This window comes from Stigmatopora nigra, chromosome 2, assembly GCF_051989575.1.
Source record: "Stigmatopora nigra isolate UIUO_SnigA chromosome 2, RoL_Snig_1.1, whole genome shotgun sequence".
In the NCBI taxonomy this organism is placed as follows: Eukaryota; Metazoa; Chordata; class Actinopteri; order Syngnathiformes; family Syngnathidae; genus Stigmatopora; species Stigmatopora nigra.
In genome coordinates this window covers 4,907,807-4,924,702 of record NC_135509.1, presented here as the reverse complement: position 1 = coordinate 4,924,702, position 16,896 = coordinate 4,907,807, and the positions used below count along the sequence as shown (strand labels likewise).

Genomic DNA, 16,896 nt, shown 5'->3' with positions numbered 1-16,896 from the left:
AGGTCTCTGGGCACAATGCACATAGTCACAATAGGATTTCAAGTCCTCAAAATTCTTACTCTTTCAGAATTTTCAAGGTGGAAATCACATTGACTTGATTATTGCTGGCACTCCAGCTTTCAGCTTTCATGGTGAGCACACTTGGTAAAATCCCTTACTTACGGTCAGGATTCATCTCCATTTGGACAGCTCAGCAAATGGCGGATAGACAGGGAGATGCATTTTTTTTTTTTTTTGCAAAAGAGACCTGCCATTCAACAGATTTCTGCATCTGCAACCTTTAAACTGCTGAGGCTGTCAGTCAATTAAGATTGCAGACTTCCCGTATTAACATCTTTTCAGAAGTCTATAAGTACTGTATAAGAGATTTTTTTTTCTGTATTGTCAAGTGTGATGGAAATTGTTGAGCTCAGTCAAATGCACTCACAGATGAACAGCTCTGCTATTCTTAAGAATAATTCTTTTCTAACTGATGAAAGGGTTAGTGCTAAGATTGGTCCCAGGCGTGTCTTTCTTTCTAAAAAAAAAAAACTGCACTGTGTCAACTGAAATGGAGAATTGTAGTATGTTCATCCAGTCGGCTTTTAACCATCCAATCGCATCCATCTGGACAAGGGCGGGACACAAACAAAATGGGTAGGCATGCAAAGAACCGTGTTTACTAGGAAGATGTGAAATGCTTGTGCAAGAGCTTAGTTTGGGATTAAAGTGTTTACCAAAACATCAAGGTCCTCTGCACTTATAAGAAGCCCTTTTGACTAGAACAGCTTTCTTGCAGGAAAATGCTTTGTGGATATAAAACAAAGAAAACAAGAGAGTGCAACCACTGCCAAATAAACGAGCTAAAGCATTATAATTTTCCGAATCATCACTTTTGCTATTTTTATACTCACTGCACTCAGTAGCTGCTTTAAGATAATGCTAAAAAAAATCATGCGGCATTGTACATAGCCATCCAAGCAATACGTATTAAGAATAAAAATTGAGTTTGAGAGGTTAGACATACTTTAAGAGAGGGATCAACAATAAAAATATCTTTTGCAGGAATTTGGAAACTGTAAGATAATATTGCAGTATCCAGAGGTAAGGTAAATCTGGGAAAACTAACTCAGTGTTTAATATTTTAGAAGATTACAAGAAGGTAGCAGAATTTTCATGTGTTGATTTAAATGTTTAACCACCTCAGCATTAGTGTAAAGAAATACTCATGCTCAATGGCGAATTATTTTCAAAACAAATTGTAATCACAACAATTAAGCACCATACTTTAGGTGGCTCATTTGCTCTATTATTTACCATTAAAATGAAATATTACATTAATACATTACAGTAGTACATACCATATAACCAGATTAAATACCATTTAGAAAGACAGTCAATCTTGAAAACCGCTTTGACCACTTTACCTTTGCAGAATATTTATATATAAGCCTCTCTAAAACACAATGTATTAATAATAATAATAATGCATCAGCTCCTTTAAAATCTTACCTATAACAAAATTATATGGAAATCTTGCTGATGATATCACCAAACCTCACCAAAAATCTCCAAACTCTCTTGTGGAATTCATTACCAAAAGTGTCTATGTGTCAAACAAAGGCTGTTGGTTGCTCATGTGTGAATAATAATTAGTCTACTTGTGTCCTTTACTGGTTTGGAGGACACATGTTGCTTAAGGCTTCACATATGGTGCACCTTAAATCTTTATTGCTTACCAATACCTCCTCCTTTACCTCCGAAAACATCCCACAGCCCTTGGTGACAGTCAATCCTCCTCCCAAGCCTTTCTATCCCCTTTCTAAATCTCCAGCTTGTTGTAGTGTTATTATGCTATCTTACTTTCCCTAAATGCAACTTATTTAAGCATGCATTATTAACCCAATGTCTTATACTGAGGTAAAATTTCTGAATAAATCAATTTTCCCTTTCCTTTCTGACGTACATCCAGATTGCACGCCCTGTCCTGTGTTTACAATACTAACAAGCAATTTGCATTTCACTAACTAATAATAAAATACTTTATTATTAGTTAAAAGGAAGGTGGTGACACTTAACCTTTAAACTGTCCCTCCTCCTCTTTCTGATTGTTTGACCCAGTGTGTGCTTTCTGGTTGTTCATCTTTGATATAGTATAAAAAAAAAAGAAAAATTCAATGCCTTTCTTGCTTGCTAATCTGTTTATTTTTTTGTCCTCAGTACACATGTATGTTCTCAAGCATATATGTGCACCTGTGTGTTTCTTTTTAATAATTCAATGATTTTAAACACCTGCTAATTTGCTAATAACTACTGACAATGATTTATTTAATGATTCTTTTCACAATTAAACTTCAGTTTCCTCTTTTTTCTCTGTGAATCCACTTCCAAATATAAAAAAAAAAATTTGAAATTAAGTAGAAAAGTAAAAAAATGGACACAGAGAAAAAAGTGAAACTACCTCTAAAGTTCCAGCCACTATTTTTATTATTTGCAAACTGTTTAAATGCTTATCTCTGCTATTTTCTTGTTATTTGATGCTTATTTGAAATAGAAAATTGAATAGAATGACTTGGTGGCTTTGGTGCATGGCAAAGAAGTTGCAGCTTAGGGTTTGTAAAACTGTCAGTGTTGAGAGTGCTGTTCTCTTTTGTAGATGGGCATGTATATATATGCTCATTGTTTGTATATCCCCATCCCTTCCTTACAGCCAAAAGCTCTAATGCTGCCCGACCGCTTCGTGCTGCCTTTACATGGACATGGCAACTGATGTACACGTTCACCTCCATCTATATCATTTCCTTCCTAGTTTGTTCATAGGTCCCCCTTACCCTCGTCACCCCAAATCTTAAACGTAGATATATTAAGATATGTACAGTCATTGTTTTGTTCATAGTTAATGAACAAGGTAGCGATAATTAAAAAAATAAAAATAAAAAAAATATTTAATCTAATGAGACTGTACATATTCATGAAATTAAGTAATAAAAGGAAGCGTTAAAGTTAGTGATTTTTATATTAAATGATCTTAAAGTCTAAAAAAAATATATATATATGCTGAAGAGAACGGTGACATTTTTTTTCATGTCATAATGTGTGGCTGTGTATGTGTTGTTGCCTTCCTGTACCATCCTGTTTAATAAGAAATATATATATACAAAATAATAGGAAAGTGTATAAAATTCAATCTTTAACTTGTCCTAAGGCATTCTTACACAACTTTCTTTTATGAACTTTTTTTTTTCTTCCTGCCAAAATCATGCGGGCAATTTGTCGATGTAAGTTGACGAAAAACTGGTGGTATGCTTTCTAACTTTCCAAACTGTCTTTTTATAGGCTTTTATGATTTCTTCTTTTTTTTTTTTTTGTTGTTGTCAGTGTTGTTTCTCTCTTCTTACCTAGCCAACTTTCTTTTCTCTATTTAGTAGTTCTTATTGATCCCTTTCTGGATAGTTCTATCTGTGGCTTTTACTTTGTGAATGTTTCAACAATGTTTGCTCTAACTAAACTTTTGCAATGCCTTCATTTTATCATTTTGGTTGTGTTTCATTTTCTTACCTTCATTTTTTTTATTGCCTTCTTTTTCCCTACTTAACATTTGCATCTTTTTTTAGTGCCTTGTTTGTCAGCCTTTGCAAAAACAAGCCACTTTGGCAAGAGGAGGAGCAGTTTCAATGCACATCTGAATGTTCTAGTAAAGGATGACGTAGTATACTTTGAAAACTCCTGAGGTTAAATACATTGCATTCTGGAATTCTGTTTAAAAGGCTTCTTACAGATGTCTTAATTTCATAGTAATGTTAATAAGACACTCAGTTCTAACTGTTAAGTTAAGTCAATAAGAACAGTATAGAAGTGCAATCCTTTATGTGGGTTTAGTTTGATTTTTCGAGGTTCAGTATGAGCCCTTAAAAACAAATATTCAGATGTCATTGAACTGACTTTATGCCATTGTGGTAACTGTAGGGGTCAAAAGGCAAGATGCCAGGGCAAAGAGCGGAGCCCAACCATACAGATAGTAGAGACTGTTTACTTATATAAAATAGTATGTCAATGTAGCATGAAAGAGTTTAGTTTATTTTCATTATTCTTTAAACAATACTTTAATGAAAGCACCCTTTGTTTCTTTTCAAAAAGATACCAGCCTCTTTAATTACTTCAAGTTAATATTTCAAGTTCATTAGCTCTTTAAAATTATTTTTATGGCACTTAGATAGCCAATTCTCCCACTTGTCAATTTACTTAAAATTTAATTGTAAAAAAAACATATATGCAGATTGAGATGATAACAAAATCTGCACATCCTGAGCAATTAAATGATGATGACCTTACACCAGGGGTGTCAAACTCCCTTTGGTCTGCGGGCCAAATACAGTTTAATTTGAGATCAAGCGGGCCGGACTAGTAAACTCATTGCAAAATTAAATAGAACTAACAATAAGTCCACTTTGTATTAGTTACTAATACTAACAATTAGTGCAAAGAATGAGTAAATTATCAAAATGTTTATTAACTGAATTTTCCTTTTACATTATAAACAATACATTATGAACAAGAGAATAACATAAGAACATAAATAAAGTATATGCAATTTTAACAACACTTTTACACAGTTAAACATATATTTAAGTGTTGCTTTTATGTTGTCTGCACATACTAAAACACTGCGCCATCTAGTGGATAATACAAGAACTACAAATTTTAAAGAAAAGTCATATTTTTTTATACAATGCAGCTTTCTTCCCCGGGCCGTACCAAACCACCAGCCGGGCCGGATTCGGCCCGCGGGCCGTATGTTTGACACCATTCTTTTAACGGTGACGCAAGATCTACTAGTTCAGCTTCTAATGAAGGAAATACAGTGTTAGTTTTTAGGTAGATATTTCTTTACTAATTGACAAGTGACTGGTGAATTTTATAGTGAAGAAGTTGTGAGGTTACTATTAGTCATTAGTCCGTGGAGTTGTTGTTTTTTTTATTTTTGTGGCTCGCCCTTATGCATCCCTTCAAGCCTTTTGATACAAAACATACCTGACTAATGGCTGTTTCTTTAATTCTGGCTCTTGTTTGGTTCTAATGTTTCTTATGTTTGCATCGCTACTGTCGTTTATGTTTCTTAATTTTTCTTCTTTTTGTTATGACTTCATTTCCTCCTTATGTTGAGCTTTGCCTTTTGTATTCTTTAACCATTCATTCTTTAGTTGCTTCTTTGATGCCAAAGAGTCTTTCTACCACCTCACCTGGGTCTCTTTTTCTCTCTGTCACTTTCCAGGAGGGGAACTAGTCATCCCCATTTTAATGGAGGATCCCATAGATGTTCCTTCCGTATCCACCCATTCTTCTTTCATCTCCTCCCTTCCCCCAACCCTCCACCCCCTCCTCACCATTATTGAGACCACCAAAGAATCCTTGGCCATGGCCACTGAGGCGGGGATACCTTGCTTGTCGGACCGAGGCGGCGATGATTGTGATGATGATGGTGGTGATGATGATGGTGATGATAATGATGATGATGGCATGGTGATTTCGGGGTTTGGCTCTGGCGAAGCTTTCGACTCTAGCCTGCCCCCAACTGACGATGAAGATTTTGACAACACCTTCTCCCTGGTAACAGATAAAATCTTGACCACATCAACCTATGAAGGCGGCTACAAGGCCCTCGCACCCAAATGGGAAGCCAAGGACTTGAGGCCTAGTAAAGCCTCTGAGGCAGGTAGGACTACATCTACCTTGCCTTCACCCAACACTCGGGGTACGCCAGCCGCGGTAGCCCCTTCGGCCGCACTTCCTAAGCTACCCGCTGGGAAAATGAACAATCGCGAGCTTAAACCCCCGCAGCCGGACATAATCCTGCTTCCCCTCCCCACATCTTTTGATCTGGATGGCACCAAGCCAAGGGGTCCCCACATCACCTCGCCCATGTTGCGCACGGTGCCTAATGCCTTACCCACGGTACCCGGCGTTGTACGGAGAGTACCGCCGGGGGCTTCGGAAGTAATACGGGAATCGAGCAGCACCACGGGCATGGTGGTGGGCATCGTTTCAGCCGCCGCCCTCTGCATCCTCATACTCCTCTATGCCATGTATAAGTATAGGAACAGGGACGAAGGGTCTTACCAGGTGGACGAAACACGTAACTATATCAGCAACTCGGCGCAAACCAATGGCGCTGTGGTCAAAGATAAAACGCCAAGTGGCGGAACCAAAAGTGGAGCAGCAAACAAGAGACCCAAAGACAAGGACAAGGAATATTATGTATAGATGTCAAGGTCCAATTCCCAACGCAAAGAAAATGAACTGTTAGAAAACAAATATATAAACATTTTGACAGTACCATATTGGCAACTGTGATCTCTTTTGAACTCAATACTTTCTGAGTCATTGAAACATTTGAACAAAAACAACAAAAAAGCAACAAAAGACTTGACTACATACTATGAAAGCACACTTACTATTGTAAGAGTTCCAGAGAGACTATTTAACCATCACTGGGATCTTTTCAAAGGAGTTCCTCCTGCTAGAGACCTTTTGGAAGTGTGGAGAAAAAAAACATCAGAAGCCCCGAGTAACTGTCCAAGGTTTGTGTGTTCACGTGCGTTTGATCCATCAGAGTTCCGACTACTACGCCCCTGACTGTCTGTTAATACCGTGTAAAATACGATCAATGTCATTTCAGTCATTCGGAGCTTGCATGTGAGATGTACGCGATTGGTGCTGGCATCTGTGTTTGGGGAGGGGGGACTTTAACCAACAATGGTTGGCGGGGGAGAAGACACAGTTTGGATTTCAGGAAAATGTAGCGTTCATGGATGTAGTTAAGTACAGAAATTGTCTATTTTTATTTCATTATTGTAGGTAAGGGTTGTTGAAAGATGGCAGTATAATACAACATTGGGACACCATGTTGGATTTGATACATCAGTGCAATGCTCTTTCTCCTTTCTGTTTGGGTTAGGGTTGAATTGAAACTTTGGGGCGGGGGGGACATGTCCTTATTATTAGCTTAAATTATAAATTTGTTTAAAAAAAAGAAGAAGCTAATTTTATATTTTACTACAAGATGTTGTTTTTTTTTGCTAGTGGATTTAGAGTTGTTTTTTCTTTAATATCTGGTTAAAATTCTATATTGTAGCAAGGATATTGAAAATGTTGTGACCAGCGTTGCCTGGCAACAAGACATTTTTGGGGGGGGGGTCAAATGTTTGGGTAAGACAACTTGTCTCACTTGCTTTTTCTCTTAGTGGATATTTGACTGTGATGAAACTAGCTCTTTGGAGTTATTGTTTTTATGATTTTAACGTTATGTATTTCTTTTTTTTATCTGAAATTTTAAAAAAGGACAAAAAACAGGAATAAAATGAAGAGGACAATATTATTCTGATGGATTTGGAGATTGCCAGCACCTTGATTGACTTTCAGTTACATTCCTTTCTTGGTTCTTAACTGTGAAATTGTTACTTTTGTTAGCTCAGCATTTTGTATTTTATTTTATTTTTTATTGTTGTAGCTTAATTTCATGTATTGTTTCTAAAATGTTGATCTTTTTTTTTATTTCATTTATCATTCCATTAGTTCCAGCTAAAATCATTCATGCTTTTTCTTTTTTTTTTTTTAATCAGTCAATGTTCACTTTAATTTTTTGTGTTGGTACTTGACTCGTCTTTTGCTCCTTTTGACTCTGAACCCTGAATTAAAAAAAAAATGTTGTTCCCAAACTTTTTTACATTTCGTGTATACCTGTGACTATGTCATTTTAGCAGAGAGATAGATATATATTGATATCATTCCTTGCTACTATTCACCAAAACACAATTTCTCCACCATTTTTCAACAGCTCAATGGTTTCCTTTTAGATCAAACAGCAGTCACATTTCCATATAAATGAAATGCGTAGTTGAGTAGCTGTCATTTACCTATAGATGATTATGTAAATTTTTCAACACTGTTCCACCATGCAGGAAGCGGAAAAGGAGATTTTGTAAGAACATTTTACTGGAGGATCTAAACCTGACTTTTTTTGCATGCACCATATTTTTTGTCTCAATGACTGTTTGTGGATTTGGCCCATTGTTGGTAGATATCAGAACGTTATGTGTGGATCTATTCGGCTCATGCACTTGACTAGGGATTGCTTCATTTATCTTGTATCAGGTCATTCAAAAAAGGACGGTATTATGGATTTGCTCAATATGCTATTCATCTTAACATTCACTTTGACATGATTTTATTTAGAGAAATAATGACGTTTAAATTACAGTACTTTGTGGTTGACTACGATGGGGTCAAGACATTTTTGGGTTGTTTTTATTACATTTTTTTTATCCAAACACAGTTTATTTACATTTATTTCACTTCCCTGATACTGAACTGTATCTGTGTCACTTTTGTGCACTTTACAGGCTCCTTTTCTATACTCTGAGATTCTATATAGTTTGGATCAAAGTGATGAGAAAATTAGCATAAGAATGAATGAATTTATTTATTTTTAAATTGCCATTATGGCTACTCCTTTATTGGTAATTATTTACTTAATAGTTGTCAACTGTTTGGCTGATTTTGGTGTTCTATCTCATTATTTACATTTCTACAATTAGTAACTTGTTTTCAAATATAATCCATTTGTATTTTTTTTCAATGTCTCAATTGCTTTGGTTGTCACATTTTATTCCCAGGATGTTTTAACCTTTTGGTATTACCAAGTTAAAATCTGTTGAGAATAAGGTAGTGTTACCTTTATTTATTTATTTGCTGATTATAATTGATTTTCCTTTTTCCCCTGCAAATTTTATACCCCAGCATATTCAACTGTAATAATGTTTCTTTAAGCGTATCAAAAGTATTCATTTTTTTCAGCAATTTTCCAATGTACAGCATACCCATCTTTTCCACTTTCAATGTGACGGGACAATATGGGCGTGGTTACGCCTACTGTCGACGCCCGTGAGTTCATTAGGCGCATGCGCAGTGACTCTTCCATTTGGAACGCTTTTTACCACGCTGATCTTGCAGCGTGCACGCCAAACGAGGTAAGAAATCGAGCGATTCACTGGCCTAAATGCGTTTTTATCACGCGATCGGGAGATTTTTCAGCAATTAGTTAAGCCCAAAACGCCAAGAAATCTCGTAGTTTAATGCCAGGTTTAACACAACGTCGACAATTTAAGTATGGGCTTCTTTTCTTGACCGGCCCTTGTGTCACATGTTACTAGTCAGCGTTAATGTTAGCGTCACGATTTGACTTCAAAAGCATATGCTCCGTTTTCTCTCCTTTATTGAGGCATGTTCTCCGTTTTATCTCCATTATTGAGTCGTGTTGCAAGGCTTTAAATTTAATCAAACAATGCAAGACATCAACCGACAATTTCCTGGGTAAGTGTTCACTCTAGAATGACATCCAGGGGCACGACTTAGTTCCCGTTGTTTTGTATGTAATCGTTTTCATTCTGATTGCTAAACACTCGTTCCCGATTTGTACTTGTTCTGTTTTTACAAAAAAAAATCACGTGTACAAAATTTAAGACAACTTTCTCCTAGCTCGCTGGTGTCAAAGGTGCGGGCCGCGGGCCAAATCTGGCCCACCGTGTCATTTTCTGCGGCCTGAAAAAATAAATCATGAGTGCTGACTTTCTGTTAGGATTTAATTTAAATGAAGATTATACATGTATTTTATATCACTATCTTCCCCTTTTTAAATCAATAATTGTATTTTATGAATCATTTTTTTTACTTTTTTGTTTTTAAGTTTCAAAAAGCATACTGTAAAATTTAAAAATTGCTTTCTGTACTAATATTACACTTTCCCCAAAATATTTTGTTTCCTTTTGAAATGAAAAACAAATTATTACAAGATATTTTCCCTCATGAAGAAAAAAAAGCTCAAACATTTGTTTTAGATATATAAAAAAAACAACTGAATATTTAGGGATTTTGATGCAGTTTTTTTAATCCAATTTAATTGGAAAAAATATCTAAATATTTCAAAAATAGTACAGCTCATGTGAAATCAAGTTCTCAACAACTGAATATTTAGGGATTTTGATGCAGTTTTTTTAATCCAATTTAAATGGAAAAAAATATCTAAATATTTCAAAAATAGTACAGCTCATGTGAAATCAAGTTCTCAACAACTGAATATTTAGGGATTTTGATGCAGTTTTTTTAATCTAATTTAAATGGAAAAAAATATCTAAATATTTCAAAAATAGTACAGCTCATGTGAAATCAAGTTCTCAGTCTGTAAATTTAATCTTGTTGTCTGGAAAAGGGGAAATAGCACTCGCTAACTTATTTTCATTCTTTATCTTGATGGTTTATTAAAATTCTTGTAAGATTTCTCTATACTGTAATTGGTTGGCAACCCCCAAATGCCTTGGTTAAATCAAGTTTTCACTGTTTAGCATCAAGATAAAACTACTTCCCGTTAAAAAATAACAACTAAGCCTACCTGTTGAATTTCCTGACTGTATATATGCTAACTTGTGCTTATTGTGTGCATTTTTTTCTCTGTTTAGCACCAAGATGCAGCTTTCTGTGTGCCTAGATCACTCTTGAGGTTACAGAAGAGGAGACTGGGACTAATCAAGGTAAAACTTCGCCCCACACAAAAAAAGTTGAATCTCCAGTCTCTATATATTCTAACTTTTGCTATTTTTCTTGCAGGTTGGCCACTTGAAGATGTCTCTCTTGCATCATAAGGTGTCTCTGTATTTCTGAAAATCTAAATTCAATAAAAGCCTAAATATTGATGACATTTCACTGGCCGTTCATTTTCCACAGCTTTTTGACTAGATCTTTAAGGTAAGAAGGTTGTCATTTAATATAGGAGCAAGAATTCTGTTATTTCTTCTAAATTTTATTTTCCAAGTGTTTATCCCCCAATTTTTTCGAAGATTTCTCTTGCCAGTTTTTTCCCCATTTATTTTCTAAGTATTTATTCCCCCTGCTTTTTCCAAATTTTATTTTCCAAGTATTTATTCCCCCTGCTTTTTCCAAATTTTATTTTCCAAGTATTTATTCCCCCTAGTTTTTCCAAGTATTTATCCCCCTCTACTTTTTCCAAATTTTATTTTCTAAGTATTTATCCCCCCTGCTTTTTCCAAATTTTATTTTCTACGTATTTATTCCCCCTGCTTTTTCCAAATTTTATTTTCTACGTATTTAATCCCCCTACTTTTTCCAATTTTTATTGCCCCAGCTTTTTCCAAATTTTATTTTCTACATATTTATCCCCCCAGTTTTTGTTTAATTTTTTTACTAAGTGTTCATCCCCTCCTTTCTCATTTTTTTACTAAGTGTTTATCCCCTCCTTTCTTATTTTTTTACTAAGTGTTTATTGCCCTTTTTTTGTTCATTTTTTTTACTAAGTGTTTATTGCCCTTTTTTTTGTTCATTTTTTTTACTAAGTGTTTATTGCCCTTTTTTTGTTCATTTTTTTTACTAAGTGTTTATTGCCCTTTTTTTTGTTCATTTTTTTTTCCCCTAATTTTTCTAAGTGTTTTTTTTTTTATGTTTACTTGTAAATAAAATATTTTAACTTTGATTATGACTTGCATTTTTTATTAAAGACAAAACATGCATACATTTAAAAGCTTTTATTTTGAAAAACTTGAGCAAAATGAAGTAGTTCCTCCAGTCACCAGCAGGAAAAACAGGAAATAAAAGCTCCAGCTTTTATTTTGAAAAAGTTTGTAGATTGGTTCCCGTCGATGGTCCAGCATCGTAAAAAATCGAATCTTCTCCACCCTCTGGTGGAGAAGATTCGAAAATTGAAAAAGGGGGGTTAGTACACAGTTAGTTCAAAAAACAATGAGAAGGGCTCACCTTTATTTTGAAAAACTTGAAGTAGTTCCTCCTGTCACCAGCAGGAAAGACAGGAAATAAAAGCTCCAGCTTTTATTTTGAAAAAGTTTGTAGATTGGTTCCCGTTGTTGGTCCAGCATCGTAAAAAATCGAATCTTCTCCACCCCCTGGTGGAGAAGATTCGAAAATTGAAAAAGGGGTTAAGGCACAAAGTTAGTTAAAAAAACAATGAGAAGGGCTTACCTTTTATTTTGAAAAATGTCAGACTGGTTCACGTTGACCATCCAGCAGAGAAAAAAAATTAAGGCGTCTGAGGCTATCTGTTCAATGGTGGAATTCTGTAAAACAAGAGAGGGTCAATATATCAAGTTTAGGACAACTTTTATTTTGAAAAATGCATAGATCAGTGCTGGCTATTACACCAATCTATGCATTTTTCAAAATAAAAGGTAAGACCTTGCAAATGTTTGGGAAAATATAAAAACATTTGCAAGGTCTTTAATTTTGAAAAAATGCATAGCTTGGCACTAGACCAATCTATGCATTTTTCAAAATAAAAGGGAAGAACTTAACTCTTCACAAGGTTTTGTCTGGAAACAAGGGGTCAATACATCAAGTTTAGTACAAAGTCTTAGCTTTTATTTTGAAAAAATGCATAGATCAGTGCTGGCTATTACACCAACACCAATCTACGCATTTTTCAAAATAAAAGGCAAGACCTTGCAAATATATTTGCATGTGAGGTTTTACCTGACTTGGGTGGAATTCTCCCAATTCAGGTTAAACCTCACTTGCAAATGGTTGAGTAAAAAATATATTCACAAGGTCTTACCTTTTATCTTGAAAAAAATGCATAGATCAGTGCTGGATGTTACACCAGAATTAATCTACAATTTTTTTTCCAAAATAAAAGGAAAGACCTTGCAAATGTTTTTTAACTTAACCATTTGCAAGTGAGATTTTACCAGAATCAGGAAGAATGTCTGAAATGGGGGAGTTGTGTAGCCCATCTTGACTCAGGTGGAATTCTGGAAACAAAGAAAAAAGGGTCAATATACAAAGTTAAGTGAAAAAATGCATAGATCAGTGCTGGATGTTACACCAGAATCAATCTATGCATTTTTTAAAAATACATTCGCAAGGAAGCTTTTACCAGAATTGGGGTAATCTTTTATTTTGAAAAAAAAAATAAAACATTTGGGGCTAAATACTTTTGCCTTGAGTTTTTCAGTCAATCATTTAAAATCTATACATTCTTAAAATGCTTGTTTTTCTCTTCTTACACCAAGAAAAAAAGTTATTTTATCATATGCGAGTCAAAAATGACCCCTGCACTATGGTTGAATAAATGCCTCACTTAAATTTTGTCAAAACCACTTTTAAAACTAAAAGTTAAAAGATCCAAGCCCTGAGGTCTTTAAGAAAGTTAATGGGGTAAAAATACATGATTGTCTTAATCCATCAAATTTTAGCGGTTCCACTACATGGCAGATTATTTATTTAAATTCAGAAAATGTGAAAAGCCACATTGAAACTCACAAGCAAAAGCTACTTCTCTATTTTCCACTATAGTATTTATTTTAAATATTAAATTCAATATGCATAAACCTACTTTAAATTTTTCCTTTATCGCAACATGTCTGGTCTACATTAACCATGATAATTAAGGGATTACCGTTTAGCCTAAAGGTCTTTGAGAAAGTTAAGGGGCTAAAATTATATAATTTATTAAAGTGCTCAGTGCCACTGCATGGCAGACTACTTTTTTAAATTCAGAAAAATGTGAAAAGCCACATTGATACTCAAGCAGAAGCTACTCTTCACTTGCCACTATAGTATGTTTTTTTAAATTAAATTCAATAGGGATGACCCTAATTTAAATTTTTCCTTTATAGCAGCCATGTCTTTTCTACATTATCCGAGGGGTTACTGTTTAACCCTGAGGTCTTAAAGAAAGTTAAGGGGCTAAAATTATATTATTTAAGTGCCTAGTGCCACTACATGGCATATTATTTTTTTGAAATCAGAAAAATGTGAAAAGCCACATTAAAACTCAAGCGGAAGCTACCCCACTTGCTACTATAGTATTTTTTTTAATTAAATTCAATTGGGTTGACCCTACTTTGCGGTTTTTCCATTTATCACGGTCCACATTAACCGCGATAATCGAGGGATTACTGTTAATTCTTTTCGCATCCACTAATGCATTTGTGTGGGTGACTTATCCACAGATTTTTGCTGTTGAAAAACGAGCCAATTGCGCAAATCCTTGAATGCTGAAAGCTGAAGTTTAAATGTTAAACGGAGAAAATGGGAACTATTCAAAAAATACCCCCTTTCTTATGGCGTCGACCAGTTGATCCTTTCTGGTCGTTTCGGCCACATTCTTGATGTTTCCCAGTAGTCGGTGGTGCTCGTTGAGGGACTGAAACACACAAAGGAATGATTAGTTTTAAAACAAAGAGCGATCGGTAACGCAATGCAGCCAATTTGTTTGCAAACATTTTGCAGTCATGGCTACACCACGCTAACGGAGCATGCTACCGTCAACGATCACTCTTAAGATGAGAACTGGGGCTTCGAAATCCCCAAACGACGACATACAACATGTGCAGCAGCGTCTTGTGCGAAGTTTGTCAGAGTTTCTTCGGGAAATCGTCAGTTCTGAGCAACTCTGCAATGCACGCCCGTGCAGCCTCCCGGCCTGTAAGCCATTTTGCCGTTTGACTTCGACTATTTGAACTCTAACCTCGGCCACGCCTATTAAACATAGACACACACAAAACAGAATTTTTTTCATAATAACGTGCGTTAGTTGGTGTTTGTGCGTGTGTAGATGCAGTAAAATTTACACAAATGTACAATTTACAGTGCAAATGCTTTTTGGTTGGATTTTAATACTAAAGAACAAAAATACATTGTTTTCATAATAATATGCATTAGTCGGTGGTGGGGTGGGGGCGTGGCTGTAAATACGTGTTGATTGGGCTGTCATACTTGAAAAATACATTGTATTCATCATAACGTCTGTGGGGGAAGCTGTATATATTGTTTTTATAATGTCGTGTAATAGATTAATACTTCTTGCTATTATTTTTTATGGATTTCACATCTGCGCCTTCAGTATTGACTAGTCAAATGAAAGGGCGCTCAAAATAGTCTGCCTGCTTAGTTGAAGCATTACGGTAATTCTATTCAAAACAGACGAGTGTTGAAGCACGATGACACGGAAGTGACCACGGCTTCGCCACTCTTGTTTTGAATAGACTTACCGTAATGCTTCGACTAAGCAGGAGGACTTTTGTAAAATTTTAGTTTTCAAATTTCTAAATCGTTATTTAATCAATGATTTAGAAAGTATGAGAATGCAAGTATGTGTACAATCATTAAGAATATAAACATGGAACTTTCATCATTCAAAAAGGAATATTGTTCCAACTAGTGGAGGGGTTCCAAGTCTTGCTCACCTTTTTTCTTTTTCTTCCTCATGGGGAAGACAAATAAAATCTTAATTCCGTTGATACTTCCTTGATGAGACTGATGCTCGAAATCTGAGCAGGGTCAGACATTATGAGTAGGATAAAATCCCGGTGGAGAGAGTGGTTCTCTGCGTGGGTTTCCTCCGGGTACTCCTGTTTCCACTCACAATCAAAAAAACATGCATGGTAGGCTGATTGGTCAGGTATGGGTGTGAGTGTGCATGCATGTCCGTCTCCTTGTGCCCTGCGATTGGGTGTCCATCGATTCAGGGTGTCCCCCGCCTCTGACCTGGAGACAGCTGAGATTGGCTCCAGCACCCCCGGCGAACCTAATGAGGATAAAGCGGTTCAGAAAATGAGAAGAGTATTCATGGCCAAAATATAATTAACATCAGTCTGTGATTCAGATATTTTTTTAGGCCAGCAAAGAAGGTCTTGCAGGGCCTGACGGTCCACCACTGTCTAAAGCATGTGTAAAAGTGGCGGCCCGGGGGCCAAATCTGGCCCTCAGCATCATTTTGTGAGGCCCGGGAAAGTAAATCATGAGTGTCGACTCTGTTTTAGGATCAAATCAAAGTATGGATGTATACTACATTTTCTGATGCCCCCTTGAAATCAATTATTGTAATTCTTTAATATTTATTTGTGATTTTAGTTTAAAAAATATTTTGTAAAATCTAAAAATATATTTTAAAAAAACGCTAAAATAAACATTGTTTTATTTCTATGAAAAAAAATAGTATTCAGGGAATTTAATCCAGTACTTTTAATCCATTTACTCAAAAAAAAATCTAAATATTATATCTAAAATGGTCCGGCCCACATGAAATCAAGTTGACGTTAAAGCGACCCGCAAACCAATCCGAGTCTTACACCCTTGGTCTAAAGTGTTGTCCATTTTGCAGTATATTATAGTGCGTTAGATTGCACGAAATGGGAACATAAGTGCAAACCTGTCCAGGAACTTACTATTCGTGTATTCATGTGATTCAGGTGCTACTCATGGAGAATGAGTTGTGTATTTCTGCATTTCTCCATTGTGTCAATCAGCTAGCTGGGTGCTATATTCTTATGCTTTGGCATCATAGCAATTTTATTTAAGGTTTATTCTGAATGACAAAAAGCAGCCATCATCACCTTCCAAACACATTTCCACCTCTAGTGGAATTGCTATTGCTCATCAACCAAAAGGGTTCAGTACTACTCACATCTCTTGTATAAAGTACTCAGTGGCTTTTTAATTTTAAAGGGATAGTCATTTGGAAGATTTAGTTTCCTCTCTTGACAATTTGAAGTACCCTAATTATACAGTTCAAGGAGATACTGTACTTCCACACCACATGTACAGTATTTAAACCCAAAAGTGGTGAAAGCACATATTATCAAATCTATTTAGGATGCAACAAATGTTAAATGACTTTTTAATGTCAAAAAATGTACATTAAAATACCCTTTTTCATAAACCGGTAGAGCTATAAACCCAGTATATACATTTAAATGGTCATCATAAAAAAATGATATGGACGGGGGAGTCTCAGTAGGTACAAATACTCGACCACCTAAAAAAAAACACCTTACTTTTCCCACTTTGCATCTCTGCCAAGTGCTACATCTACGACCAAAGGGAGTCAACCCTGCT

General features: G+C 35.6%; 2 protein-coding genes and 1 long non-coding RNA gene across 24 annotated transcripts in view; 2 read left to right on the top strand and 1 right to left on the bottom strand.

Annotated features, from left to right (window-relative positions):
- Window positions 1-7,157, top strand: part of LOC144181547 (neurexin-3b-like) — a 166,655-nt gene extending 159,498 nt beyond the window's left edge. For 17 of the 22 annotated variants that reach the window (XM_077710185.1, XM_077710171.1, XM_077710184.1 and 14 more), the window contains one exon: window positions 5,252-7,157. In XM_077710185.1, coding sequence (XP_077566311.1) covers window positions 5,252-6,240 — 989 coding nt within the window. In that variant the 3' untranslated portion in view covers window positions 6,241-7,157. Of the gene's footprint in view, window positions 1-2,689; window positions 3,241-5,251 lie in introns of those variants that run through there. The other 5 variants (XM_077710188.1, XM_077710187.1, XM_077710198.1 and 2 more) reach the window with 2 other exon arrangements.
- A 17-nt stretch (window positions 7,158-7,174) lies between these two features.
- Window positions 7,175-10,724, top strand: LOC144181538 (uncharacterized). The gene is made up of 3 exons (XR_013324694.1): window positions 7,175-9,005; window positions 10,491-10,562; window positions 10,639-10,724. It is a non-coding gene; the product is annotated as an uncharacterized LOC144181538 (long non-coding RNA).
- An 831-nt stretch (window positions 10,725-11,555) lies between these two features.
- On the bottom strand, window positions 11,556-16,155 carry LOC144193444 (uncharacterized). The gene is made up of 8 exons (XM_077712355.1): window positions 16,131-16,155; window positions 15,246-15,329; window positions 14,323-14,538; window positions 14,111-14,203; window positions 12,744-12,806; window positions 12,022-12,116; window positions 11,800-11,945; window positions 11,556-11,723 (listed from the first exon to the last, which is right to left on the bottom strand). The coding sequence occupies exons 1-6, from the start codon at window positions 16,153-16,155 to the stop codon at window positions 12,103-12,105; spliced, it is 495 nt and encodes a 164-aa protein (XP_077568481.1). The 3' UTR covers window positions 11,556-11,723; window positions 11,800-11,945; window positions 12,022-12,102.
- Between the last annotated feature and the right edge of the window lie 741 nt (window positions 16,156-16,896).

Coding starts and splice junctions, on each gene's coding strand:
- LOC144193444 (XM_077712355.1), bottom strand. CDS start 16,155: ATGGACAACACTTTAGACCAAGGGT. Junction 14,539..15,245: donor GAGGAAGAAAAAGAAAAAAG/GTGAGCAAGACT, acceptor TATGTTTAATAG/GCGTGGCCGAGGTTAGAGTT. Junction 12,807..14,110: donor TCGACGCCATAAGAAAGGGG/GTATTTTTTGAA, acceptor CTTTGTTTCCAG/AATTCCACCTGAGTCAAGAT.